The sequence below is a fragment of the Ammospiza caudacuta genome, chromosome 16 (assembly GCF_027887145.1).
Source record: "Ammospiza caudacuta isolate bAmmCau1 chromosome 16, bAmmCau1.pri, whole genome shotgun sequence".
Taxonomy (NCBI): domain Eukaryota; kingdom Metazoa; phylum Chordata; class Aves; order Passeriformes; family Passerellidae; genus Ammospiza; species Ammospiza caudacuta.
In genome coordinates this window covers 16,971,826-16,999,818 of record NC_080608.1, presented here as the reverse complement: position 1 = coordinate 16,999,818, position 27,993 = coordinate 16,971,826, and the positions used below count along the sequence as shown (strand labels likewise).

At 56.2% G+C, this 27,993-nt stretch overlaps 1 protein-coding gene across 1 annotated transcript in view; it reads right to left on the bottom strand.

The window, feature by feature from the left end:
• The window catches only part of ABLIM3 (actin binding LIM protein family member 3), a 45,735-nt gene extending 20,191 nt beyond the window's left edge, over positions 1 to 25,544 (bottom strand). Inside the window, exon 1 of the mRNA XM_058815034.1 lies at positions 25,279 to 25,544. Within this exon, the coding sequence (XP_058671017.1) occupies positions 25,279 to 25,291 (13 nt within the window). The 5' untranslated portion in view covers positions 25,292 to 25,544. The remainder of the gene's footprint in view (positions 1 to 25,278) is intronic.
• Between the last annotated feature and the right edge of the window lie 2,449 nt (positions 25,545 to 27,993).

Below are 27,993 nucleotides of genomic sequence, written 5' to 3'. Positions count from 1 at the left end.
GGAGCAGAGCTCCATTCCTGGAACTGATGGGAATGGGCTGGGAGGAAGTTCCTGCACAGCTCAGACCCAGCTTTGGCTTCCAGGAGCTGCTGGGAATGGGCTGAGGAAGATCCCAGTGCCTCCTGCACTGCTCAGACCCAGCCTGGATGTCCAGGAGCTGCTGGGATTTCCCTTCCCTGCAAGCCCAGAGCTCTCAGAGGCACCTAAAGGACACCAAGTGCCAGCAGAGGAGTGACAAGGCGTGGAGCAAGCCCGGCAGAGAATAATTAGTCCAGACCTAGATCACTCTGAGGTCCCAACCAAAAGGAAGGGAGCAGGGAACCCCCACCCCAGAGCAGGAATGCAGCACCTCCTGTGATGGTTACTGGTGTAATGGGTGCCCAGGAGCTCTGCAGCTGCCTGAGGGGACCAGGAGGATTTCCCAAGGCTGGAATAAATCAGGGATGTTCCCTGCAGGGGTCTCCAGGAGAGCAAGAGTTACAGAGCTGAGCCTTCCTCCCACGCACCCACTGCTCACACCCTGGCCCAGAAGGAGCCAAGCCCTGGGACACAGCCATGGAAATCCACAAAGCTGGGAGGGGAAAACAGGGCAGAGGGGGAAGCCAGGAATCCATCCACACTGAAACATTCACCACAAAGAAAGGGGGGAGACCAAGATGATAATAATAATAATAATAATAATAATAATAATAATAATAATAATAATAATAATAATAATAATAATAATAATAATATCTGTGTCGGAACACATAGACATAATAATAATAATAACAATAACAATAATAATCTGTGTCAGAACACACTGATATAATAATAATTTAAAAAATAATAATAATAGTAGTCTGTGTCGGAACACGCAGGCATCGCTTGGTGAGGGCTCCTGGTCTCCAGGGAAAACTTCCTGGTGTCCATAGCAACACATCCCAAGCCCTGGCTGCTGTGATGGAGAGGAGCTGGGGATGGCAGAGATGCTTTTAGCTGCGCTCCAGAGCTGGCTCTGAGCCACCGCTGCTGGCTGTGCCCGTGGGGACGGGTCAGGACCCGGCTCAGGGCACCCTCCTGCTCTGCTCAGCGCTGCCCAAAGCTCCCTGGTTTGTGCTGAACGCCCGGGCCGGGCTGGGATTGTGTGCAGGAACATTGGGGCATTGTGTGCAGGCAGCAGCTGCCCGCCTGGTGGCCCCGTGCAGGAAGTATTACACAGCCCAGAGCCCCCAGCACAGGGCCAGCTGAGCGGGGCAAAGCTCATTACACCCAATAATCCCCTAATAACGTAAATAGCATTAGAGGCCTCGCAGGCTGGGACACAGCAGCCCTGCAGAGGGGGTGGGAGCTGCCCAAGGAATGCCATAATCTGCCCCCACTCTGCTCAGAGCTGGTTTGGGACAACAATTCAGGGGTTTGTGCTGCACTCTCAGTGCAAAACATGCCCAGGGCAGGGCTCCTGTGGGGCTGTGCCCGTGTCCTGGTGGGCTCTGGGTGCAGCCAGGCAGGGAGTGCCAAGGGGCTGCTGCGTGGGCACCGGGCAGATTTGCCAATGATCCGGATTAAGGTGGCACCTCCGGTCAGGGATTGCTGCCCTGGGGTCAGGCAGCGGTGCCCGTGCCCAGGCAGGGGGTGAGCTGGGCAGGGGACAGCCCCCAAACACCCCCAGGGCACAGGGGACAGCCCCAAACACCCCCAATGCACAGGGGACAGACCCCAAACACCCCCAGGGCACAGGGGACAGCCCCCAAACACCCCCAGGGCACAGGGGACAGCCCCAAATACCACAGGGGACAGGGGACAGGGGACAGACCCCAAACACCCCCAGGGCACAGGGGACAGCCCCAAATACCCACAGGGGACAGACCCCAAACACCCCCAATGCACAGGGACCATTCAGTGTGTGACCCTGGCAGGGGACAGCCCCCAACAGCCCCAGGAGGGCACAGGGACCCTGCCCAAGGGCTGTTCCGAGCTCACAATCTGCAGTTCCCCTCTGCAATGCCCTCCTTGGCTTCGGGAGGGTCAAGGACCTTGTTTGGTTTCCTGTGCTCTTCCTGCCCCCGTCCAGCCTCCAGCAGGATGGGGAAATGCTGAACCTCTGGAACACTCCGAGCACTTCAGGAGTGCAAGGATAACAGGGGATAATTTCCATTTGGAGGGGTTGCTGCTCACCACCAACACAAACAGCAGGGCACAACAACCCCAGAACAAGCTCCTCCAGCAGCTTGGGTCCCCCCAGGCAGCCCCAAACCCCACAGCTCCACACACCCGAGCACAGCAAACCAGGAGCATCTTTCCCTGAGCACCCAGAGGCATTTTTAAAGCTCCATCCCTCCTTCCTTGCTGGGACCAGAGCAGATAATTGGCCCTCCAGGAGGGTCTATCAGGGATGAGCTGCTCCAGGTGGGGTTTGGATCATTATCCACAGGGAAGCTGGAAATTCCCACCCAGCCCTGCTGCCAGCAGGATTATAACACTGCATCTCCACAGGAAGATGGGCATGCCTGGCTTAATTAACAGTAATTAACATTCACACAATGCTGGCAGAGCCACAGGTGAAGGGGACTGTGGCAAAGCAAAGCATTCACCCTGAAATTAATAAGGAGAGGCAGTGTCACCATGGGAAACTGAGGTTGGTGGGTGCCAGAGGGGATGCAGGGACTGAGAGCTGGCACCTGTAGCAAAGGGTTGGATCCAGCCCTGGGGTGTTTAGGGAGGTGTGGGTGTCACCAGGAGATGGATCCAGCCCTGGGGTGTTTAGGGACATGTGGGTGTCACTGTGGGATGGATCCAGCCCTGGGGTGCTGAGGGAGGTGTGGGTGTCACTGTGGGATGGATCCAGCCCTGGGGTGTTTAGGGACATGTGGGTGTCACCAGGAGATGGATCCAGCCCTGGGGTGTTTAGGGACATGTGGGTGTCACCATGGGATGGATCCAGCCCTGCAATGCTGGATGTCAGTGGATGCTGACAGGTGATGCTGGCAGGAATCTCCACAGCTCCGTGGGGCTGAACTCCCTTCCAGCAGCTCCCCAGTGCCTCCCAGTGCCCACCCCATCCCCTGCAGGCTCCCTGGGGCTGGAAATCTCTTCTGAGACCCTCCTGCGGGTGGTGGCACCAGCACGGGCTGGGGTGGGATGAGGGGAGGGTGAGGAAAGGTGGGCACTGCCGGTGGGAATTCCCGGTGTGCACTCCCGGTTTGTATTCCCAGTGGGAATTCCCGGTGGGCACTCCCGATGGATATTCCCGGTGTTCATTCCCAGTTTTCACTCCCGGTGTGCACCCCTGGTTTGTATTCCCAGTGGGAATTCCCGGTATGCACTCCCAGTTTTCACTCCCGGTGTGCATTCCCGATGGATGTCCCCGGTGTATGGAACAGGAAAGCCTTATCGATATGATTGTCTGGCAAAAGATTTTGAGAATATAGAAACTATAATCGAGACTGAAATGAAAGCGAGCTTTGAGATCCCTCAGTTACTGAACAACTGGAAAACAATGGTGTGGCCAGCTGAAGGTGATCTCCTTGTGATGGAACACTCTCTGCTTGCAGACAGGCCCAAGGCTCAGAGCAGACCCTGCAGCTTGGCAGAAGGGGCCCAAAGAGGAGTTTTTAGGGTTTAAAATGTAACACAGTATGGTAATATAATGATTCTTATAGGCTGTATGTAAATGCTACAGGATTTGTATCTTGTACTAGACTGGTTAGTGAGAATCAGAACATTCAGCACAGAAGATTTATGGTATTGTAATGGGAACCCCACTCTCTCACCCTCTCATCCTCTCTCCCCCTCTCTTCTCCCAGTCCTGCTCCAGCTGTGCCTGGCAGCTCCCAGCAGGGCCCTGCACCCAGGCCCTTTGCAATAAACCCCAAGTTCCATGACCAGAAGAAGATTTATAACGGGAACCTCGCTCTCTTATCCTCTTTACCACTCTCTTTACTTCTCTCAGGCCTGCTCTGAGCTGTGGCTGGCAGCTCCCAGCAGGGCCCTGCACCCTTTGCAATAACCCACAAGTTCCAAGCCCTGGCTGCACAGATCTCTCATCTCCATCCATCCCGACCATCCTGACCCTGACACTCCTCCACTGCAGGACCCTGCACGCCAAACCCCTGCAGGGGACCCAGCTGGCTCTGTAGCCATGATATTTTCTGAAAAATCCCTTTGCTAGAATTTTTCTCCTGAGAAGCTGAGAGGCCTCAGGAAAAAAAATGTAAACATTGATTATCTGTGGAATGCAACAGGTGCATCTGTGATTGGCCCATGTTAGTTGTTTCTAATTAATGGCCAATCACAGTCCGGCTGTGTCAGACTCTCTGGTCAGTCACAAGATTTTATTATCATTCCTTTCTATTCCTTGCAAGTCTTCTGATGAAATCCTTTCTTCTATTCTTTTAGTATAGTTTGAATATAATATATATCATAAAATAATAAATCATCCTTCTGAAACATGGAGTCAGACCCTTGTCTCCTCCCTGGTCCTGGGACCCCTGTGAACACCCCCACATGCTCCAGGGTGAGGATTTCCCCTCAGGCAGAGCTGAGCTGTGTCCCAGGGGTGCAGGGAGGAAGGGTGGGAGCTCCAGGCCACGGGATGTGGGTTTTTCTCATCAGCAGCAGGGCCAGAGGCTCCTGCCTGCTGTCCAGGGCTTGGCTGCAGCCCCAAGAACGCCCTGGGAAGGAAGGGCAGGATGGGCTGGCAGGCAATGGTGCTGCTCCTTCAGCAGGCAGGGAGAGCCTGGGCTGGGCCCTGTGGGGGTGCCCTGAGCCTGGAATGTGCCTGCTCCAGCACAAATCCCAATTAACCAGGCTGGAAAACACCTCAGAGTCCAGCCCAGGTCCCTGTGAGGAGGGGACAGCAGCACAGAGCTGGGTGAGGGACACAGGAAAGGCTCAGCAAAACACCCTGAGATAAAGGAGGGGACAGCAGCACAGAGCTGGGTGAGAGAACCAGGAGAGGCTCAGCCAAACCCTCTGAGATAAAGGAAGGGCCCAGCAGGACAGAGCTGGGTGAGGGACACAGGAAAGGCTCAGCCAAACCCTCTGAGATAAAGGAAGGGCCCAGCCAAACCCCCCGCAATAAAGGAAGGGCCCAGCAGGACAGAGCTGGGTGAGAAACCCAGGAAAGGCTCAGCAAAACCCCCTGAAGTAAAGGAAGGGCCCAGCAGGACAGAGCTGGGTGAGAAACCCAGGAAGGGCTCAGCAAAACCCCCTGAAGTAAAGGAAGGGCCTAGCACGACAGAGCTGACCCAGGAAAGGCTCAGCCAAACCCTCTGAGATAAAGGAAGGGCCCAGGAAGCAGTTGGGATGCTCAGCTCTGGAGGTGAACTGAGCCCTGCACAACCATCTCAGTGCTCAGGCACTGCTTCCATGGAGCTCCCTCAGATAAAACCCATTTCCAGCAAGGAGAAAATGCCAGATTCACCTCTGGACAGAAGATTTTTTCTCCTGTTCCTTCCCCCCCAGTAAAATGCAGAAGCATCACGTGGTTCCTTATTTAATATTTACATTTTTAAGCTGGGGAGGGCTGAGTGTCCCTGATGGGCTGGGGACAGGTGCCAGGGTCTGCAGTGGGACAGCCTGAGCCTGCAGCAGCCCCAGCTGCTCCTGCAGTGCTGGCACTGAACCCCTGAGGCTGGGACAGTGCCTGGGGGCACTGGGAGCACCCAGAGCAGCCCCTGGGCTGTTCCCAATCCCAGCAGTCAGCCCAGAGTGTATTCCAGGCAGGATTAGAACCCCTCCAGCCCATGGCAGCCTCTCCTGGCTCCCAGCAAAGCCATCTGTGGCTTACAGCTAAAACCCCTCCCCTGTCACAGCTCCTAATCCAGCCCTGGGCTCGCCTAATTAGATCAGCACCAATTATTGCCCCACCTGGCCCACAGTGGCCCCTTGGCCCCCACTGCTGCCACTGCCTGGGTGGGACAGAGGGCACAGAGGAGCCCTGGGTGACGTGAGGGTGCCACCATGGCAGAGGGCACAGGGCTGGGCCAGCACTGCCACCACACCAGGGAGGGAAGCAGGGAACCCCCTTGAGCTGGAGCAGGGCTGCAGGGAGTGAGGCTGGATGCCACAGGTGCCCAAAAAGGTGCCAGAGCATGGTGAGGGCACGGCAGCACACTGAGCCAGGGTGGGAGCTGGGTCACACGGGGACACGCTGCACAAAGAGACAGGAGGGAGGTGAGAAACACCCAGAGGAGACAAAGGAGGGAAAGAGACAAAGAGAAAAAACAAGGGGATAGAAGGAAAATAAATTAAAAACCTCCCCCCAAAAAACCAAAAAAACCCCACCAAAAAAACAAACAAAAACCACCAAAAAAACCCCAGAAAAACCCCAAACAAACAAAAAACCAAATAAAAAACCAACACAAAAAACCCCAAAAACCCAAAACAAAACAAAAAACAAACCAACCAAACCAAACCAAAAAAAACCAACAAAAAAACTCCAAAAAACCCACCAAAAAACCCCCCAAAAAACCCAAAACAAAACAAAACAAAATTAAAAAAAAATCCCAAAAAATAAAGCCAGGCCCTGCCTGCAGAGCAGAATTTGCTGCTGGCTGCGTTTGTGGAAATTATTCTCCAAATGAGTGTGGAGGAAGCTGTGATTGTCTCCCGGGCTGACCTGGCTGCTGCAGGATGTTTACTTCCCACACAGGCAGGGCTGGAATGTGCCAGGGACACCCAAACCCCCCCCCGGGGCTCAGAGCTGGCACCTCCTGCCTGCAGGAGCCCCCAGCCCCATCCCAGCAGTGTCTTGGGGGCTTTGGGATCAGATGGAAGCGCTGGGGGCTGCTGGCATCTTCACAGATCCCCAAGAAAAAGAGGGAAAAGTTGCTTTTCTTGTTCTCAGAGCTGCAGGGAGATTGGATGCTCTGAGTGCAGACAGGAAGGCACAGCAGGGCTGAGAGCTTCCCCAGAGTGACACCTGGGCTGGGCAGGGCCAGCAACACGCTGGATCCTGGGAATCCCACGGCATCCTAGGGGTTCTACTGGATCCCAGGAGTTCCTCTAAATCCCAGGAGTTCCACTGCATCACAGGAATTTTTCTGTATCCCAGGAATTCCACTGCATCCCAGGGGTTCCACTGTGTCCCAGGGGTCCACTGTGTCCCAGGAATTCCACTGTACCCCAAGAATTTGCCTGTATCCCAGGAATTCCAATGTATCCCAGGAGTTCCGCTGCATCCCAGAGGTTCCTCTATATCCCAGGAATTCCTCATGTATCCCAAGAATTCCAATGCATCCCAAGAACTCCACTGTATCCCAGGAATTTGCCTGTATCCCAGGAATTGCAATGTATCCCAAGAACTCCACTGCATCCCAGGAATTCCAATTTATCCTAAGAATTCCCCTATCCCAAGAGTTCTACTGCATCCCAAGAATTTGCCAGTATCCCAGGAATTCTGCTGAATCCCAGCACATCCCCTGTGTCCCAGGAGTTCCCCCGCAGGGAGGTCTGGAGGGACAGAACCCCTTGGATTTGGATTTCCATCCCCTGCCCTGGATTTGGTTGCTGAGGCAGCTGAGCCAGGCAGAGCAGGAGGGGAGGCTTTGCCTCAGGCTGCACCCATCCCCATCCCACAGGATTTCAGCTCTTTCCAGCTCCAGCTGGGCTGGACAGGTTTGGGGGGTCCCCACAAGGGGCTGCACTTGGCTCCTGAAGCTGAGGGATGTGCAGAGTAAAGAATCCAAACTGGAGGTGCTGGCCAAAAGCTGCAAAGCCTGAGCTCATCCCTTTGCTGGGGCCAGATTTCTGCAGACAAAAGGAGCAGGGGCTGTGCTCGGGGCTGGGACACAGCCCTGGCTGGGGGGGTGTCGTGGTTTGAGGGGAAATAAGTGTTCTGGGATATGCTGTGGTCAGTTCTGCCTCGAGTACAGACAAATCCATTTGTGGGGTTGCCTTTGCTCAGGGACCAGGTGGATAATGCAAAGAGATGGAAGAACACGATGTGTAACTCAGGGAGATCTGATTGTGGGGTGAGGATGATGTGCAATATCACTGTTTGTTGGATGTTACTGCCATTGTCTGTACATTAAACCACACAGACAGGAGATGGAAGGAAATATGTAAGTGCTGAAGGTCTGGGCAAGTGATAGATGGAGCTTTGAGTGAGTAAAGTGAAAATCCTGCAGCTGGAAAGGGACTGTCCCTGGTGCCAAAGCCACCCCCAGCCAGGCCAGCAGCAGCACCAGGGACCCAGATTCACCTCTGGACAGAAGATTTTCTCTCCTGATGCTTTCCCCCCAGTAAAATCCAAAAGCATCACGTAGTTCCTTATTTAATATTTACATTTTTAAGCTGGGGAGGGCTGAGTGCTCCTGATGGGCTGAGGACAGGTACCAGGGATCTGCAGTGGGACAGCCTGAGCCTGCAGCAGCTCCAGCAGGAACCATTCTGGCTGAAAACCCCCCCAAACCCCCCCCAAAAAACCCCAAAGAGAAAGCAGCAAAGGGGATTTCTGAGGAAGGGAAAATGCAAAGGAGCTGTCAGATGTGGCACGTCCTGCTGGGCAGTGCCAGGGTGGCCAGGACAGGAGGTGACACAATGGAAACATTCATTGCTGCTCACATGGGACAGGCAGGACAGAAAGGAGATTATTGCTGGCTGCTGCAGCAGGGATTTGCTGTTTGCTGCTGCTGTGTTTTTGTGTTTGCAGCTTCCCGTGTGGAAATGCTCTTTCCCTTTCACCTCCACCCACCAGCCCGGTGCATTTCGGGGCCGTTTCCCAAACATATGGTGCATCCATCACAGACATAAAGGCTGCTATATTTAAAATATTACAAAAGAAAAGCCAGGAGCTGACATTTTTTTTTTTAAACTAGGCCAGCCTATGAGAGAGGGAGAAACGTGGGGATTTAGGATTTTCTGTGCCAGATCAGAGCAGCAGCCCCGTGGGATGAGGCAGAGCCAGGCTGGCACCTCGCCACCCTGCAGCAGACTGTTGCTTCCAGAGTCTGGGAACAATTTTGGGAGAAGGATCTGCCTGCTCTGTCCCTGCCTGCACCTCCAGGAGGCTGAGACCAGCCCTGCTGAGCCCTGGTGAGGTGCAGAGCTCCAGAGCAGAGTGCTCTGAGCTCCTTCCTCCATGGTTCCCCTGGGGTTGAGAACCTCCTGAATTCCCTCTCACAGATCTCTGTGTGTGCCCAGTTTGATATAAGTTACAATATAATATTATTATATAATATATTATCATATTCTATATAATATATATAATATACAATATTATAATATATAGCATATAACATATAACATGTGATATATACTATATACTATATACTATATAGCATATAACATGTGATATATGATATACAATATATGATCTATGATATATGATTTTATATATGATATATGATATATGATTATATTATATATGTGACATATGTTACAATATATATTATTATACTACATATTATTATATTATATATACAATCATTCATGCTAAAAGAAATTAAAACCACACCATTTTGCGTACCAAGCCAATGTCGGGCAACAAGCAGTAACGGTGATAGAGAATGGAGATCCCAACACCAGGAGGACACTGGCTCCAGGGATGGATATTTCGAGGGATTTTTTCCGTCTGACAAGGCCCCAGCAGGAGGTATTTGATAGGCATCATAAGAAGTTTATCCTGGGAAGTTTTCACCTGCCAGGATTCCAGGAATTATCCACTGGGAAACATGGCAGCAAGAAAGAAACAACTACAATAATATGCTAAAAACTACAATAATATGCTAAAATATGCTAAAGAAGAGCCCCCTTCCATTGCCCAAAAGACTGTATAAAACAGAAGACCCCTTAGAAATGACATTTTGGAGACCCACAGGGACTTTGGTGCAATAGAGGCCAAATCCTGGGTATCCCCAACCCTGATTGCCTGGCTCAGAGTCGAAAAGACTTGTGGCTTTTCCCAAATTTATACTTTGATAATTTAATAAATTTCCTTAATTTATAAAGTGGAGTATTCATTTCTAACACCCAGCACCATTTACCTGCCAGGCAGACAAACTCCTGCCTGTTTTACAGAACCAGGGGCTCCTCCAGGTCCTTTCTCCCTCTGCAGAGTGCAGAGCACTCCCTTGTTTTATTTTAAACCCTATTCCTGTCGGCATTGTAGCTCCGACCTGGGAGTCTGCGTCAGAGCCAGGGAATGAGGGGTGGTGGATTTGCTATTTTTAACTCTTTCTGCTCCGGGGAGCCAGCTGAAACCAAATCCCCATCCAGAGGCACTGCACGGGTGCTAATGCGATAGGAATTCGGGCTGGGGGTGACAGCTGGCAGAGCGAGCCCTGGCGTCACCGAGGGGACAATGTCCCCAGAAATAGGCTGCAGGGCTGGGGTATTTGTCACAGAGCCCTCTCCATGCCACCAGCACCCAGCAGCCCCATTCCAGGGGATGGGTTACAGCTCGGGATGGGGGCAGAACTGCAGCAGGAGCTTCCCAGGCTGGTCCAGATTCCTCCAAGGGCTCCCGGAACCTGGGAGGAGCTCGCTGGGACAACTGGGAGCTCTGTGAGACACAGGGAGGGCACTGCCACATCCCCTGGAGGCCTCCTGCACTAACCCTAACCCTGACCCTAACCCTAACCCTAACCCCTACCTCTCGGAGCCCTCCTGAGCCAAACTCCTGCAAATTATGGGGCTGGAAGAGGTGAAATGCACTCCTGCAGTTCCCTACCACAGAGTGACCCCAAAACCCTGCAGAGCCCTCAGAGGGGAGCTGAGAGAGCCCCAGGGGCCCTGCAAACACCTGGATCCTCATCTGCTGTGATCCCCTCCCGAGTGCCAGGGATGGACTCAGCAGTGCCAGGGACACAGCAGGACGGAGTGGTCACTTGGGGCAAAAACAAGGAGATGAAATCAATCAGTAAATATATAATACATACATTAAAAAAATACAATTAAAAAATAAATGCAATTTAAATAAAGTTGTAATTGAAATAAATAGAATTTTTTAAGATAATAAAATAAATAAAAATTAAATGAAAATAGATAAAATAATAAAAGTAACAAAAGAAAGTAAAAATTAAAATAAATAAAATAAAAGCAAAATACACAAAATAAAGTAAAAACTAAAATAAATATAATAAAAAACCCCAAAAGTAATAAATAAATAAATTAAAATAAATTAAAATAAATTAAAATAAATTAATAAAAATAAAATAAAATAAAATAAAATAAAATAAAATAAAATAAAATAAAATAAAATAAAATGCCCCAACAGCAAGCAGAGCCCAATTAAAGGCTGGAATCTCCTTCCAGCTCCAAAGCAAGCTGGTGGCACCTTGTCCTGCTGGTCGCCTCTCCCTGCAGGATGTCCCCACCCTCTGAGCCCTGCACCTGCACCAAGGCTGCACAAGGCTCCACAGTGGCCTAGGGGGGCCAGGACTGGCTCAGTTTCTCAATTTCCATCCCAAGCAAGCGCTGCTGAAATCCCCAGGTGGATTTTGGCATCCCCCATGGCTGGGATGGCCCAGGGAGGAGTTCCTGCTCTGGGATGCTCTGCCTTGGCAAACCCCTCTCTGCTCTCAGGCTGTGTGAAAAGCAGAGCAGAGCTTGCCCAGCCCTGACATCTGCCCCAGGCAAGCAGCAGCACACAGGCACAAGCAAATTTGGCACCTTGATGCCTGCTAAATGTGCATTTAATTGAGATTTATAGGGGAACTCGCAATAGCAATTGATTATCAAAATCAGATTATTTATGGGGGTTTAGCAGCTATACAGGAGATTAATGCTGGTTGCAGGATAAATCCTCAGTAAATGTATGTTTCCCCAGTAATCAGCTAATAACACATCAACCTAATTATCTCCTGAAAGGGGCCCAGCAATTCTGACACACACTGCAAGGAGATATTGCCATCTGCAAATCACCACCAGAAGGCCACAAGCAGCTCTGCCTCCTCACCCCAGGGACTCCCTGGGCTGCAGCAGCTCCTCTGTTCTCCTCAACTGGTGTTTGCTCATTAAAAAAATATTTCCTGAAGGTTTTATTGGCATGTTTGTGGCAGCAGCGAGGCGGTGCCACGCAGCCAGCCCTGCCCTGAGCTGCTCGGGGCCACCCCACGCTGTCCCCAGATGTGCCCAGGGATGTCCCCAGGGAATGGCACCCCTGGGAGGGGCAGGAGGGGGTGCCCTGTCCCTGCCATGGCCAGGCTGGGCACAGAGCACGGCTGGGGATGCAGGGATGCTCTGGCAGTCGCCATGGCAACCCCAGTACACAGCCAGGAGAACAAAGCTGCCAGCAGAGAAACAGCAGAGGGAAGAGAAAAGGAAGGTGGGGAAAGAAAAAGCAGGGAAGGCAAAAAGCCATGGAGCAAAAAAGGGGCAGGAGGGAGCCGTGGGGAGGGAAATCAGCTGTGGTGGAGGGTGGAGGCTGCTCCCCTTGGGATGACCCTGACACAGGCACCCTCTGAGTGCACCAGTGGGACATCCCCTGTGTCCTGCCACTGTCCCAGCACAGGATCCCTCCAGGACATGGCCTGTCCCCTGCCAGGGGGACTGGGACAGGAGGGGACAGTGCCAGAGACCCTGGGGGATGGATGGATGGATGGATGGATGGATGGATGGATGGATGGATGGATGGATGGATGGATGGATGGATGGACCAGGTGATCCAGCACCTCTCCCTGTCCCAGCACAGATGCTGGCTCAGTTTTGGGGCACAGCACAGCTCACACATCACAGCAGCTCTGGGCTCTCCCACTCGGCCCCAGTTCTGGCCCCAGGCACATTTGTCAGCCCAGCTGTGCCAGCTTCTTGTCCTGCTGCTGCCCAAGCAGGGCTGCCTGAGCCCCCTAAAAGGCATTTTAGGGGTCAGAACAAAACAATAACCGGTCCCAAATCCACAGCAGTGGCTGGCTGTGAAAGGAGCCTGGAAACAGGGAAAAACAAAGTCCAGAACAATTCATGCACAGCTCAGGGCTCCCCTGAACCCCAGAACAGGGCCAGGGTGGCAGGCAGAGGTGCAGCCACCAATCCCTTGTACAGCAAGAACACATCCACCACACTCTTGCTTCTCCTCCCCACTTCAGAGGCAGAGAATCCAAAACCAGACATCGGGGATGGGTAAGAAAGCAGCAGCTCCAATCTCTCTCAGCAGGAATGGAAAATAACATCCCACTTGGCTGTTTATCCTAAAGAAATAACAAATCCAGAGGGAAGATCCCCTCTGCAGAGCAGCCCTGCCTGCAGCTGAGCAGGAATCAGACACAGCCTCTTGCTGTGAGAACAAGAACAGGCACACAGGTCCATGGAAACCTGGCAGGAGTGGCAGAAAAACAGAGAAAACACCCAGAAAAGGGCCTGGTGAGGCAGCTCAGCCATTTTAGCACAGAGGAGATACAAGGAGCCACTGAGGTGAGTGGCACAGGTGCCAAGGAGCTGCTGGGGCAGGGATGGGCACCCAGGAAGATTCTGCAGTGGGAGAGGAATCTCCACAGGTAAAACCACAGCTCTGCACCAGTGTGACCCTCCCAGGGGGCTCCACACCCCCAGACCCATCCTGAGCCTCACCTGGGGAACCTGGGGGTGCCCAGCAAGAGGGGCCAGCAGGGCAGGGCCACACCTGGCTGGGGAGGGCAGGGATGGGGCAGGACAGGCACACCTGGAACTGTGAAACCCCCATGGCACACCAGGGGCTTGGCACAGATGGGATTACAGAATTCACACAGAATCACAGAATTCCCAGAATCACTGGGTTGGAAGAGACCTTCAAGACCATCAAGTCCAGCCCAGCCCCAACAGCTTAACCAAACCCTGGCACCCAGTGCCACATCCAGGCTTTGTTAAACACACCCAGGGATGGGGACTCCATCACCTCCCTGGGCAGAACATTCCAGAACTTTACCACCCTTTCTGTAAAAAACTTTTTCCTGATACCCAACCTGTGTTTCCCTTGAGGCTGTGTGCTCCGGTTGTGTCAGTGCTGCTGCAGAAAGAGCCCAGCCCCAGCTGAGCACAGGCACCTTTCAGGAGCTTTGCAGAGTGATGAGGGCAGCCCTGAGTCTCCTTTTCTCCAGGCTGAGCACCCCCAGCTCCCTCCTCTCCTCCTGCCCACACTGGGGCTCCCCAGTTCAGAATCCCAGAGGGCTGGGGGAGCAGGCAGGGCTGGCTCTGCTGAGAGCCTCTGGTGCCTTTCATGGGGCTGGGGAACAACAGCCCTCCTTCCATGGGCAGGCTGCAGGCGAGAGGCCAAGCCCTGGCACAGCTCCTGGGCACGGACTGAGTCCTGCTGGTGCCTTCAGAACGGAGACTGGACTGGTAAAGGAATAAATTTGGGATTTGTTAGCAGCCCTTCACAGGACACACCTTGGGCAGTGCCAGAGCCCGGCCGTGGCTCCACCCCAGATGGATCCTGGCCACGAGTTCTCACACTTTGATAAGTTTGGGTCCATTTCCATGCTGGGGTGTCCAATCCCAGCTCCAGGTGATGCAGTCCCACCCTCCCAGGTTGCTCCCCTCCATTCCCTGTTGTTTGCACTTCTGGGGCTGAAGCTGCAGCGGTGTCCTTTGTTGTGGGGCTGGAAAAGGATTGTTCTGTGGGACTGAGCTGGGAGCAGAACTTGCTGACACTTTATGTGGAGTGCAGAGTTATAAACTAACACAGTACCGAGTCTGGAAAATAGGAAAGCTCAAACTTAAAGCATCACTTAAAACATGGGTGGGTTTAGCCCTCTCCATCCCACTCTCCACGTGGAAATAAATCCATCAGGGGACAAGGCAGCACCAAGACCCTCTGAAGCGAGCTGCCGGCGCAGAACTGGAGCATTCCTCGTTAACAAAGCCATTCATGCAGCTCAGCTCAGCTCAGCTCACCCACGCAGGGCACGGCTGCCTTCCCCGCTGAGCTGTCCCTCCCAAGCCGAAGCGACAGTCTGTCCCCAAGAGCCTCTGGATGCCACTTCACCAGCTCCTCATTAGCGACAATTAACGGGCAATCAATGGGCCCGGCAGCGCTGGCACTTTCCGGGAACAAGTCCCCTTTCAGCAGGGGGAAAATGAGCGTGGCCTTTGATGTGCTTTTGGTTAGGAGAGCCAAAACCTGCCTGCCCAAATTGTGAATTGTGTCCCAAACTGGAGCCTTGCTGCCACCTGAGTGTCACAGACATCTTTTATGAAAAACCCTTTCCTTAGGATTTTTCCTCCTGAGAAGCTGAGAGGCCTCAGGAACAAAATGCAAACATTGATTATCTGCTGCTGTGGAATGCAACAGGTGCATCTGGGATTGGCCCATCTTGGTTGTTTCTAATTAATGGTCAATCACAGTCAGCTGGCTTGGACAGAGAGCTGAGCCACAAACCTTTTTTATCATTCTTTGCTATTCTATTCTTAGCTGGCCTTCTGATGAAATCCTTTCTTCTATTCTTTTAGTATAGTTTTAATGTAATATATATCATAAAATAATAAATCAGCCTTCTGAAACGTGGAGTCAGATCCTCGTCTCTTCCCTCATCCAAGAACCCCTGTGAGCACTGTCACATCTGGGGCACCCAGCAGGCAGAGAGGGCTGGGACTGCTGCAGTGTCCCCATCCTGGCCAGCTGCAATGTCCCCACCCTTACGAGCTGCAGTGTCCCCATCCTGGGCCAGCTGCAGTGTCCCCATCCTGGCCAGCTCTCCCTCTGGACACCCAGGGGATGCTCCCAGCCAAGGTGGGAACAGGGACCAGGGGCAGAATCATGGAATGGTTTGGGTTGGATGGGACCTTAAAGATCCTCTAATTCCACCCCCAGCCATGGGCAGGGACACCTCGCACTGTCCCAGGTGCCACCAAGCCCATCCAGCCTGGCCTTGGGCACTGCCAGGGATCCAGAGGCAGCCACAGCTGCTCTGGGCACCGGTGCCAGGGCCTGCCCACCCTCCCAGGGAACAATTCCATGCCAATATCCCATCTGACCTCACTCCCTGGCAGCGTGCAGCCATGCCCTGTATGCTGCCACTCCATCCCTGGCGAATTCCCTCTCCACATCTCCTCAGGCACTGGAAGGTCACAGCTGGATGATCCCAGAGCTCCTCTCCCCCAGGCTGGACAATGCCAGTGCTGGAGCCCAGAGCAGGCTGCAGCCCTGCAGGTGAGGAGGAGGAGGATGAACACCCCAGCCAGGAGGTGCTGCTACCTCAGAGCCACCCCCAGCACCAGGCAGGGGCTCTGCAGCTCCACTGCTCCCTGCAGATGGGCACTGCCAACCCTCCACAGCCTCTGCTTCCCTGGGTTCCTGTCCAGCTGAGAGGGATAAAAAAGGCAAGAAAGCAAAGGGAGATGGCCTGGATGTGACAGGCTGGTGGCTGTGACACTGGAGCCTCGTTAGCAGCATTTTTTCCCTGCAGTTGGAGCAGGGGCAAAGCCAGGGAGAGTTTCCAGCTGCCTGCACCAAACCAAGGCTCCTGCACGGAGCTTTTCCTGCTAAGGGCAGAGCTGGGCTGGGCTGTGGCACCCCAGGGTTCAGCTGATGGCTCCTGACACATCCCCAGGATGGGAAACTCCTGTCACCCCTCCAGCCACCCTTCCCACAGCTCAAGGGGAGCATCTGAGCCCTCTGTGCCTGCCAGGGGCTGAGTCTGGGGGGTTTCACACCCCAAAGAGAGCTCACAGTGCCTCGTGCCACCCGATATTGGGGACAAGAGGGGATGTGGGGATCAGCATGGCCACAGCAGAGCCCAGCAGCTCTCCAGGAGATCCAGAGCAAGGATCTGGCAGATCTCTGAGCTGGCCAAGAGCCCTTTGTGCCCAGTGGCTGTGCTGTACCCAGGGAAGCCAAAGCAATTAGCATTTCTTGGAGACACCCTGGGAAATGCTCCCTGAGTGCTGGGGAGAGCTGCCACAAACTCAGCACAGGGCGCCTCAGGGTCCTTCCCCAGGGCACAGCCCAGATGGGGAATGGCACCTCAGGGGCCCAGCACCATCCCCAGGGCACAGCTCAGATGGGGAATGGCACCTCAGGGTCCTTCCCCAGGGCACAGCCCAGATGGGGAATGGCACCTCAGGGGCCCAGCACCATCCCCAGGGCACAGCTCAGATGGGGAATGGCACCTCAGGGGCCCAGCACCATCCCCAGGGCACAGCTCAGATGGGGAATGGCACCTCAGGGTCCTTCCCCAGGGCACAGCTCAGATGGGGAATGGCACCTCAGGGGCCCAGCAGCTCTGCCAGGGCACAGCTCAGAGGGGAAAGGGCACCTGAGGGAGATCCAGGGGTGATCCCATCCCTCAGCTGCAGCCTGCAGGGAGGGGACGAGCAGGGATGAGCAGTTTTTGGGGATGAGCAGTTTTTGGGGATGGGGCTCAGCACTTTTTTGGGGATGAGCAGTTTGGGGACGAGCACTTTTTGGGAACCTCAGGGTCCCAGCACTTTTTGGGGATGGGATGAACAGTTTGGGGATGAGCACTTTTTTGGGGAGGGGATGGGCACTTTTTGGGGATGACCCAGGAGCAGCAGCTGCATGGCCAAGGCAGGGATTATTTTTAACAGCCACTTGTAGAATGCAGGGAGAGCCTGGGGGAGGCACAGCCCGAGCTGCTGCTCAGCCCAGCCCTGTCCCCAGCACGTGCAAGGCACAGATCCCCCAGACAGGCTTTTTATAGGGTTTCCTGCTCCTGTGCAAGGCACGGATCCCCCAGACAGGCTTTTTATAGGGGTTCCTGCTGCTGCTGGGCACAGCTCAGCGTGGCCACCCCGTCCCCTCCCTGAGCAGCCACTCACATGCCGTGCACCAGAGTCTTTCCATTCCCTCCCGAGCTGTTTCCTCTCCTCTCCTTATTAGGGATCCACCTACCTATCCATCTTCTCATTCTCTCCCCCCCTCTGGGGCTATTTTTAAGATGCCATAAAAGCTTTCAACGGGGAGCATCCTCAGGGAGGCAGGGATTTTATGTGGAGCCCATCAGGAGGAGTTATCAGCAGTAACTCAGCACACAGGCACTGCCTTTTCTTGGATTTTTTCAAAAGCAGGGGAGGGAGAACATCCACACATCCACACTCCATCCCTCAGCCAGCTCATCCAGCACCTCCTTTTGCAGAGGGGAAGGATCAGCCCAGCTCACTCCCCTCCTGGTGGGACAGACAGAAGGACCAAGGGCTTCCCATACCCACAGGCACAGCCTGGACAGACAGACAGAAGGACCAAGGGCTTCCCATACCCACAGGCACAGCCTGGACAGACAGACAGAGAGAACCAAGGGCTCCCTGCTCCCACACGCACAGCCTGGACAGACAGACAGACAGACAGAACCGAGGGCTCCCTGATGCCCACAGGCACAGCAGCAGCCCCACAATCCCCTCTTTGCCCCCCTAAGCCTGGTTATTCCCTGTGGAACAGCTGCCACCCCCTTCTGTCCCAAAGTCTGGCCACAAACCCCAAGGACACCCCCCCGTGCCACCTGCACCCTGGCACGAGCCTAAAGCAGGCTGGCACATCTGGAGAAGGATACCCACAGTGCCAGCCAGGTGTGGGCACATCAGTGCCAGCCAGGTGTGGGCACAGTGACCCCAGTGCCAGCCAGGTGTGGGCACATCAGTGCCAGCTGTCAGTGCCAGCCAGATGTGGGCACAGTGACCCCAGTGCCAGCCAGGTGTGGGCACATCAGTGCCAGCTGTCAGTGCCAGCCAGATGTGGGCACAGTGACCCCAGTGCCAGCCAGGTGTGGGCACATCAGTGCCAGCTGTCAGTGCCAGCCAGGTGTGGGCACAGGGGGCCCTGCAGGGGCTGCAGCTCCTGCTGTGCCTCAGGAAGGGGCTCCACACTCAGCTTTGCTCCTCTGCAGCTCTGAGGGCTTTGCTCAGGGCGTGCAGCAGAGCCACCCTGGGCCACCCCCCCGCCCTGTGCCCTCTGTGGCTGCCCTGGCAGCAGCTGGCACTGGGAGAGCCCCACATGTCCCAGCAGGAGCCTCTGGGCCAGGCCCAGACCCACCCAGTCCCCAGGGGGGTTCAGAAATAACTCCCATTCTGCAGCAGGAGCAATCCCTGGAAGTGTCCAAGGCCAGCTTGGGCAGGGCCTGGAGCGCCCTGCTCTGTGCAAGGTGTCCCTGCCATGCCAGGGGTGCTACAAGAGCTTGGAGGGCCCTTCCAGCCCCGGCCATCCTGAAATTCCACAAAAAATTCCACCAAAAAATTCCACCAAAAAAAAAAAAAAATCAGAAAAAATAAAAGATAAAAAAAAAATTTAAAAATTCCAAAAATAAATCCAAAAAATAAATTAAAAAATTTCAAAATATATGCAAAAATAAATGAAAAATCAAAATATATCAAAAAACTAAATTTAAAAAAAATCAAAATACCCCCAAAAAGGGCTGGCAGCCCAGCACAGCAGGGATGTTGGGAAGGACAGGCCAGGGGCTCTCACAAGGGAGGTGTTTCTGAGGGGGGCTGTTCCACAGGGCCTGGCAGGGGATTTGGGAGCCCCCAGCGAGTCTTGCTCTGCATTCGGCTGTGTGATCCTGCTGGGAAACACTCACACAGCTCCCTGCTCCAGGTCAAACCATGGGGCTCAAACTCAGCCTGGGTTCAGGAAGGGTTTCTGAGGCTGGCATTGGCACCAGCAAAGCTTCTCCCGCTCCCCAGCTCTCCAAATGCGCCACTTGATGCCAAGAAAATCCAGAAGCCAAGGGGATGGCTCCAAACCTCGAGCACCTGCTCCCCAGAGAAACCTTCCCACAAAATTCCCCAGCTCTGAGCCTTTCCCAGGGCTCAGGGAGAAGCTGATTCAAAATGGAAGTGCAGTAAAATGTCCATGAGCAGAAAACCAATGATCCTTGGGGCTCTGCAGCCCTTGCCCGGCCAGCAAGGGTAAGAAGAAAGGAAGGTCAGACAGGCTGGCTCAGGAAAGCACAGCAGCAGCTTCAGCTCCTTTTCCTTGCTGCTCCCGCCCCAGGCAGTGCTCAGAGCTCACCGATCCCCAGGCCAGGGCTCATGGCTGAAACTGATAAAGCATCCACAGAAATGCACCTGAGCTGAAAAATGCACCCACAAACAGGGTCCTATCAAACACCCGAGCCACCAGCAGATAAACGGCACCTGTGAGCTGAGTGTGCTCCTGGGGGAGATCACCTTGGGCCTGATGAACCTTTCCTGAGCCTTTCCTGAGTGCCCACGGGCTGTGGGGCTCAGGGCATGCCAGCTGCTCTGCTCCCCAAAGGATGCACTGAGCCCCCGACCCCAGAGGTGCTGGGCACAGGAGGACTTGGCACAGCCAAAATCCCTGCTCCAGACCCTCCATCCGTATCCACAACAAAAATCCCTGCTCCAGACCCTGCCATCCCTATCCACAACAAAAATCCCTGCTCCAGACCCTGCCATCCCTATCCACAACAAAAATCCCTGCTCCAGACCCTCCATCCCTATCCACAACAAAAATCCCTGCTCCAGACCCTGCCAGCCTTGCCCACAGTCAAAATCTCTGCTCCAGTGCCCTGCCAGCCTTGCCACAGCCAAAAAACCCCGATCCAGCTTCCAGACCCCTGCCAGCCTTGCCACAGCCTCAATCCCTGCTCCAGGCTTCCAGTGCCCTGCCAGCCTTGCCCGCAGTCACAATCCCCAAGCCTGAGGCACCTGTTCCTTCCCTCCCCATCATTCCTCAGCCCAGCTCCTGCCATGACCACTCCACCCCCAGATGCTTTCTGGAGGTTCTGCAGCGCTCCCAGCTCAGGCTCTGACAAATTTCACAACTAAAAATACCCAATGAGGTGTTCCCAGCGCTTCGTGATGGCCCCAGCACGACGGGGCTGCAGGGTCTGCCGGGAGCTGGGTGGGATTTTCCTCCCTCCCTCCTTCCCAGCACAGGCAGCAGCACGTGGGCCCCCGTCCTCATCCCAAAGCTGTTATCCTGCTCGAGCAGGGCCAGTTGATGATTAGAAAATGTGCTTTTTGTTTGAGAAGAGCAGGCCAGGCCCTCGGAAGAATTCAGTGCTTCCATTGACCTTCCAGCACGCGCTCCACGAGCCTGCAGGGCTCCGTGGCTCCTGCTCTCCCAAGGGCCAGCTGCCAGGAAAGAGGGTTTGAAAGAGCCTGGGTGAGAGGACAGAGCCCATCCACCAGCCCAGGGACAGAGCTGCTGCCTGGCATTGGAATTCTCTGGCAGCAAATTGAATGCAATGGGTGATTGTGCCTCTGCTAGGCTGCCCAGGAAAACAGGGAGTGATTTGTGTCTGCTTGTTTGTCAGGGCGCTGAGAGGACTGAAATGCAGGCAGGCAGTCTGGGAGTGCCCAAATTGTGGAAAACTCCCTGCTCATGGCATCAACAGGCTGATCCCGTGGGTTCCCTGCATCTCTGACCATGGGAAACCCTCCCAGCTGGCTGGGGACAATCACCTGCCCCAGGAGCAGAGCTGCAGCTCCCAGAGATTCCTCTTTAATTACACAGCCCTTAATGGAGTTTGCTGGTAAACACCTTGTAGCCACATGTGCCTGCAGATTACGGGGTAATCACGCTTAGAGGATCACGATCTGAGAGAAGCATGATTGAGGGAGGACAAAAATAACCAGGCAAACATGCTGCGTGCACAGGGTCTGTCAGGAAACCTCATTCCCAAATCCTTCACTGCCCAGCCTTCCCTCTCTGAGCAGGGACAGGAATTTGAGGGGTGCCAGGGATGGGGATGGCACTCTGCACTTGGCATCCCAAACCTGCTTTGGGATCTCTCTGTGCTCCACCAGGCTCCCACTGCTCCAAGGATGGGGAAAAATGGCTCAGCCTACCCTCAGCTGGTTGGCCATCACATTCTGGCCATTTGTCCCACCTTGGGGACAGGAGGGAGTCTGGAAGATGCCAGGTGTGTGAGCCAGCCCCATCACCCAGTGCCACACTGATCCAGACCTGCCCAACCCAGAGCTGGCCAGGGTGGCACCCCCAGGGGCTGGCATGTCCTGGGTGGGAGCCAGAACAAGCAGGGGCACCTTGATCGTGCCCAGAGCAGTGCCCAGGCTGGCACAGCCCCTCTGCCCTCACTCAGAACAAGCAGGGGCACCTTGGTGCTGCCCAGAGCAGTGCCCAGGCTGGCACAGCCCCTCTGCCCTCACTCAGAACAAGCAGGGGCACCTTGGTGCTGCCCAGAGCAGTGCCCAGGCTGGCACAGCCCCTCTGCCCTCACTCAGAACAAGCAGGGGCACCTTGGTGCTGCCCAGAGCAGTGCCCAGGCTGGCACAGCCCTCTCCTCTCACCCAGAACAAGCAGTGCCCAGGCTGGCACAGCCCCCGTGCCACCCCAGCAGGGATGGATGATGTGCAGATGCCACGGGTGACTCACAGCAGCACTCCAGGGACCTGCAGCACCCAGCCCTGCCGGCTCCCTCAGAGCAGCAGAAGGATCCTTCCCACTCACTCCAGGGGCTGAGATCCTCGGGGCAGGGGCAGCTTTAACCCTTTCAGCACAAACACAGCATCAGTCGTGCCCGGGCTCCCGGGGAGGTGCTGGCTGCACGCAGAGCACATTGCACATTCCAGGGGCTGATTTTTAGGGATGTTCTCTTGGCCGAGGGTTTGTCCTACAGGCTGCCATGGGAATGCCAAGCAGCAGCACAGAGCTGTTTGCTAAGGTAGGGATCCATTTGTAAGCAATTAGTGAGAGGCACTGATAGCCTAATGAGTGTCAACACCAGCACTGTGCCCTCCAAACCCTCAGTGCCAGCCCAGGAGCAGAGGCCACATTCCCACCTTGCACCCTCAGGGCCACCTGAGCTCCTCTGCAGCCCCAGGACGGGAATTTACACCTGGCATCAAGTGGTTTTATCACCCCAAATACACAATTTCTATCTGGCTTTGCCTTCCTCATGGGACAGACGATGACAGCGAAATCCAGGGTGCAAACCCCCTGTCCCCTCAGCAAGGCTCCTGTGCATGGAGCATCTCTGGGGATAAAGCCACAAATCCTGCCCAGAGCTCCTGGAGGCCTCTCAGATCTGCTCAGCAGCGTGGCTCAGGGCCAGCCATGGCCCACAGCCACAGGTTTCCTGCCTCACATCAGCCTCAGGCAGGGGAGGAGCGTGAACAAAACGCACCCAGAGCAGTGGGAAGCAGTGGTGGGAGCTCACAGATCAGATGGTGCCGTTCTGTCTTCAGCTGTGCATCTCCTTGCTTTGCCAGCCCCAAAATTTCAGCCCTGCAGGCACAGGAACACCTGGGCATCATAAATTTGTGCACAATCTGGCTTCTTCAGCCCTTGTCCTGGGGGGAAAAACAGCCAAAAAAAAAATCAAAGCAGCAGTTCTGCCCATGCTGGGAGGGCTGGGAAGGGGCACCAAACTCCAGTGAGGCACCAGCAGAGGGGTGAAATGCCAGGGTAGGGCAGTGCCAGGGGCATCACAGGGGTGAAACAGAGATGGCACTGGCACAAGGCAGCCAGGATTTGGGGTTTGTGCCTCGTGGATGGATTGGAGGGCTACAGGCTGGGGAGGGATGCCCAGAGCTGGGTGAGGCAGCTCTTGGCAGTGCTCACAGCAGTCCCAGAAGGAGCTGAGATGGCAGAGATGGCCCCACAGCCCAGCCTGGCTCACAGAGTGAGCTGGAACAGAGGTGAAGCAGCGTTTGGGCATCCCCGCCCTGCTCAGAGCACTCCAGCTGTGGGAGAGCAGTGGGAGCCCAGGAGGGCAGAGCCAGCACCCACCAGGGTTTGCACAGCCCTGGGGTGCTCCCAAGGCACCTCCAGTGACCCAAGACAATTTAGGCACAGACTGCAAAGCCCCCAGAAGGCTGGGCAAGAGCCTTGGCACTGCTGAGTGATGTGCCCAGGGCCGCAGAGCTGGGCAGGGGCAGAGGAGCAGCTCCCAAGGACTTCTGGCTGTGCCCAGGGGCCTCCCCTGTGTGGCAGGGCAGAAAAGGGGGCATAGCAGGGGGGCTTGGATCCCTGGCACCTCCATGGGCAGGGTTTGGCTCCCTGGCACCTCCATGGGCAGGGTTTGGCTCCCTGGCACCTCCATGGGCGTGGGAGGCCACAGCTGAGGGAGTTTTGCAGCACCATCAGATAGCTGGAACACAGCAGTGCCATAAGCAGCCCTTATCTCCAGCAGCAGCCCGGGCTGCTATTAAGAGCTGGGAAGGAATCCCAAAAGGAACCAACAGGCGTTTGCCAAAAGCGGCCCGGAGGAAGCTCAGCAGTCCCACCTGAGCAGGGAGATCCCAGCAGGCCTGACCACAGAGCCGGGCTGCTCCCCGCGAGGAGCAGAGGGAGGACCCTTTGTTATCAGGCATCCTGCAGGCTCGGAAAGGATCAGTCCCTATTGTTTCCCACCCCGGGAGGAGGGGGCTCCTCGCCGCTGCCCCAGGTGTGGCTCGGGCACAGGGCACCTGGAAAGTTTCCTCGCCTCTGACACAGCCCAACAGAGCTGGAATCACCTGTTCTGTTGGCTCGCAGCGTGCCAAGGCATTTTTCACGGTGTTTTGCTCGGGAACCACCCCAAGCCCTCGGATTGAAAAACCTCAGCACGCCAGTGCAATGGAGAAGTTGCTGCTCTGCTGTTCCGTGCCTGGGGGAGGGCTCTGCTCCCCAAACAGCTCCAGCACCCACGGAGGGCCAGGGGGGCTGCCCTGGAGGGGCCAGGCCAGCAGGAAGCCCCTCAGGTGGCCACCAGCACCAACTCCTTCACCAGGGACTTACAGACGGGGATCAAAGCCGTGCCAGCGAGGTGGGCACAGCTGTCACACAGCACGTCAGGCAGGAAAAAGAAATTGATTGCGACTTGCTCAGCCCTGATCAATCCTCCCAGACTTTCCAGCAAGGGCACAGAATCCAAAGTGAGTGGTGGTGCCAGTTCTCATCTTATGCAGCACATTTCCGAGCTCTGCTTCTTTAGAAATACATCCACAGCGCATGAGTGCCTCCGTCCCTGTCTCACACGCACAATAGCAACACCCACATCCCCAGCTGCAGAAGCTTTGGGGGCTTTTATTTTTTTCCCCCCAGGACTGCACCTGTGCTTCGCTCAGGTTTCTGGGTGTCTCCTCACCTTTCTCCTCCTCCCCTCGCATCCATTTCTGCCCAGGCAGAGGCAGCAGCAAGCGAGGCTGTGCCTGTCAGAGCGCTCCGGCTGCCTCTCACCATGTTGCGTATCGACATTTCAGTCGATGCTCTGCCCTCCAAAACCCCAGAAATCCAAGCCAAGAAAAGTACTCCGTGGAGATAAGCACCGCGGCTCAGCCCACATCAAACACGGCCGAGCCAGAGCCTGTCAGAGAGCAGGCGAGCAGGAAAATAACCCAAAATCCATCCCACTGGGCTTGTCAGCGCTGCTATGACATTTTCTTTCCAATTGCTCCCAGCCAGCTCGGTGCGGTATCAGCCCCACTCCCTCAGCCAAGGCGAGAGGACGCCGTACTCACTGCTGGTGCTCATCCTGCCGCTCCTTGCCGTCCTTCTCACCCAACAAAGGGGCCAAGATGCTCCTTAAATCCGCCTCTCGTGCCGCTCCCCGGCCGCGGGAGGAGGCTGCCGCTCTCGCTCTCCCCGGAGAATATTCCCGTGCGATCCGCCGCCTATCGCATCCCCCGGCGCTGTCCCCGGCGCCGTCCCCGCGGCCGGCGGATGCCAAGGTCACGGCCGGCGGGGAGGGGACGGGACCGGCCCGGGGGAGGGTCCCGGCGGAGCGGCGGGGGCCGGCCGGGGCTCGGCCATGCACTGCGGAGCGCGGCCGCGGCCGCCCGCTTATAGCGGCTGGGAGCGGCGGCGGGGCCGCGCAGCACCGGGACCGCCCCGGCAGCACCGCCCCGGCACCGGCACCGCCCCGGCCCAGCGGCACCGCCCTGGCACCGCCCCGGCCCAGCGGCACCGCCCTGGCACCGCCCCGGCCCAGCGGCACGGCTCCGGCCCGGCGGAACCGCCCCGGCACCGCCCCGGCCCAGCGACACCGCCCCGGCACCGTCTCGGTACCCCCCGGTACCGCCCGGTACCGCCCGGTACCGCCCGCGGGCAGCGACAGTCCCGGGAGACACGGGCGGGGCCGGGCGGGGTCGGTGGGAGCGGGTGGGGCGGGCACGGATCCCTGTATGGACCCGGAGGCGGCTGAAGGATGCTCAGCCTTGGCAGTGCCCTGCCCTGCCCTGCTTTGCTCTGCCCGATGCCCTCTTGTGCCCACTGCCCTGCCCTGCCTGCAGTCGTGCCCACAGCCCAGCCCAGCTTTGCCCCGCCCTGCCCTGCCCTGGTTGCAATTCTGCCCACTGCCCTGCCCTGGCTGCAGTCAGTGCCCACAGCCCAGCCCTGCCCACTGCACTGTCCTGCCCTTCCAGCTGCGCTGTTTTCAGCCCCTGCCCTGCCCACAGCCCCTGACCCCTCTGGCTCGTCCTTCCTTGCCGCAGGGCTCCTGCCCAGCCCTGGGTGCCACCGCTGCCCTGAGCTGTTCGCTGTCCAGCTGAGCATCCCAGAAATGCTGTCCCGGGACAGAGGGATGTAATTTGTGCTGGATTTCCTCCCATGCCAAGATCCCCTCCTGCAGCTGTCCAGGCTGGCACCCCGGCTCTCCTGGCAGCCTGGGCGTCTGTCCCATGCCAGGATCAGGAAGCTGAGGGTGTCTGTATGGCTGTGGGATAGAGAGGGGCTCTTCCCTCGGGATCAGAGCAGCCTGCTCTGCTGGCAGCACCTCAGGATCCCTGCAGGGCTCCCTGAGCCCCTTGTTTTGTGCTGAAACGCTGTTAGTCAGAACGAAGCCATGCCCAGGCCGCTCCCCGGGTGCCTGCAGAGCTGGGCTGTGCCCCCTGCCCGCCGTGCTGCCCTCCTTGGGTGCCCACAGAGCCAGGCTGTGCCCCCTGCCCACTGTGCTGCCCTCCCTGGGTGCCCACAGAGCCAGGCTGTGCCCCCTGCCCACTGTGCTGCCCTCCGTGGGTGCCCACAGAGCCAGGCTGTGCCCCCTGCCCACTGTGCTGCCCTCCCTGGGTGCCCACAGAGCCAGGCTGTGCCCCCTGCCCGCCGTGCTGCCCTCCCAGGCTGTGATCCTCGCTGTGACTGCAGGATGTGAGCTCAGCCCTGCCATAATGACAGAGGTTTGTCACGCAGCGTGGCAGCCACTGTGTCCCTGCACTGCTGGGGCTGCAGAGCTGCTCAGAGCCCCTCTGCCTTCCCTGCCTCTGCTGCTTCGTCTGCAGCAGCTGCTGGCGCTGACGTGACAAGACAGGTAGCAGGGAGCTGTGCTGGTGCTGCCAGCTCCCTGCCGGCCCTGCTGCCTGTCCCCTCTGGCTGTCCCCTCCCCTGAGGTGGCAGGGAAGAGCAGGACGAGCAGTGGGAGTGGGAGCCTGCAGGTTCCTGCAGGGCTGGGGGGAGCAGAGCTGCTGATACAGGGAAGATTGAGAGACGCTGTTTACAGGAGCGTGTAGTGACAGGACAGGAGGGAGTGGCCTTAGAGGAGGGTTAGATTAGATATTGGGAAGAAATTCCTCTCTGTGAGGGTGGGGAGGCCCTGGCACAGGGTGCCCAGAGCAGCTGTGGCTGCCCCATCCCTGGAAGTGTCCAAGGCCAGGCTGGATGGAGCTCACCTGGGCTAATGGAAGGTGTCCCTGGCCATGGGTGATCTTTGAGATCCCTTCCAGCCCGGGCCATTCTATAATTCTGTGGTGAATCTATGGGACAGCACGGTGGGATGGCTCAGGCTGCACTGAGTTTGGCCTTCTGTAAAGTTTCCTGTCCAGGTGTGCCCTCCTCAGGGAAGATCCCCATCCCAGCCAGACTGACATGAATGGTGTCAATGACCCCCATCAGAGGAGTCCATAAAGCAGCCAGGACCTGAGCTGGTCCCCACGGTTCAGCAGCTAATTGAGCTCCTTCCGCTGACCTGGTTTCCAAATCTTGTTAACTTGCTGCCTTTGGAACAACTTGAAATCTCCAGCACAGACAGGCTGGGGATGCAGAGGGCTGCACAGGAGGATGGGGTGGACCTGGTGAATCTCAGGAGGCACCAGTGCAGAACCTCTGCCCTTGGGTGGTGCCAGAGGTGCTCTGTGGGGAAGGGGACAGGGAACTGCCAGGTGGGCAGGGTGCTCCCCGCAGTGGGATCTGTGAGTGTTGGTGCTGGGGAGGTGGCACAAGGAGCTGTGACACTTGGTCACCTC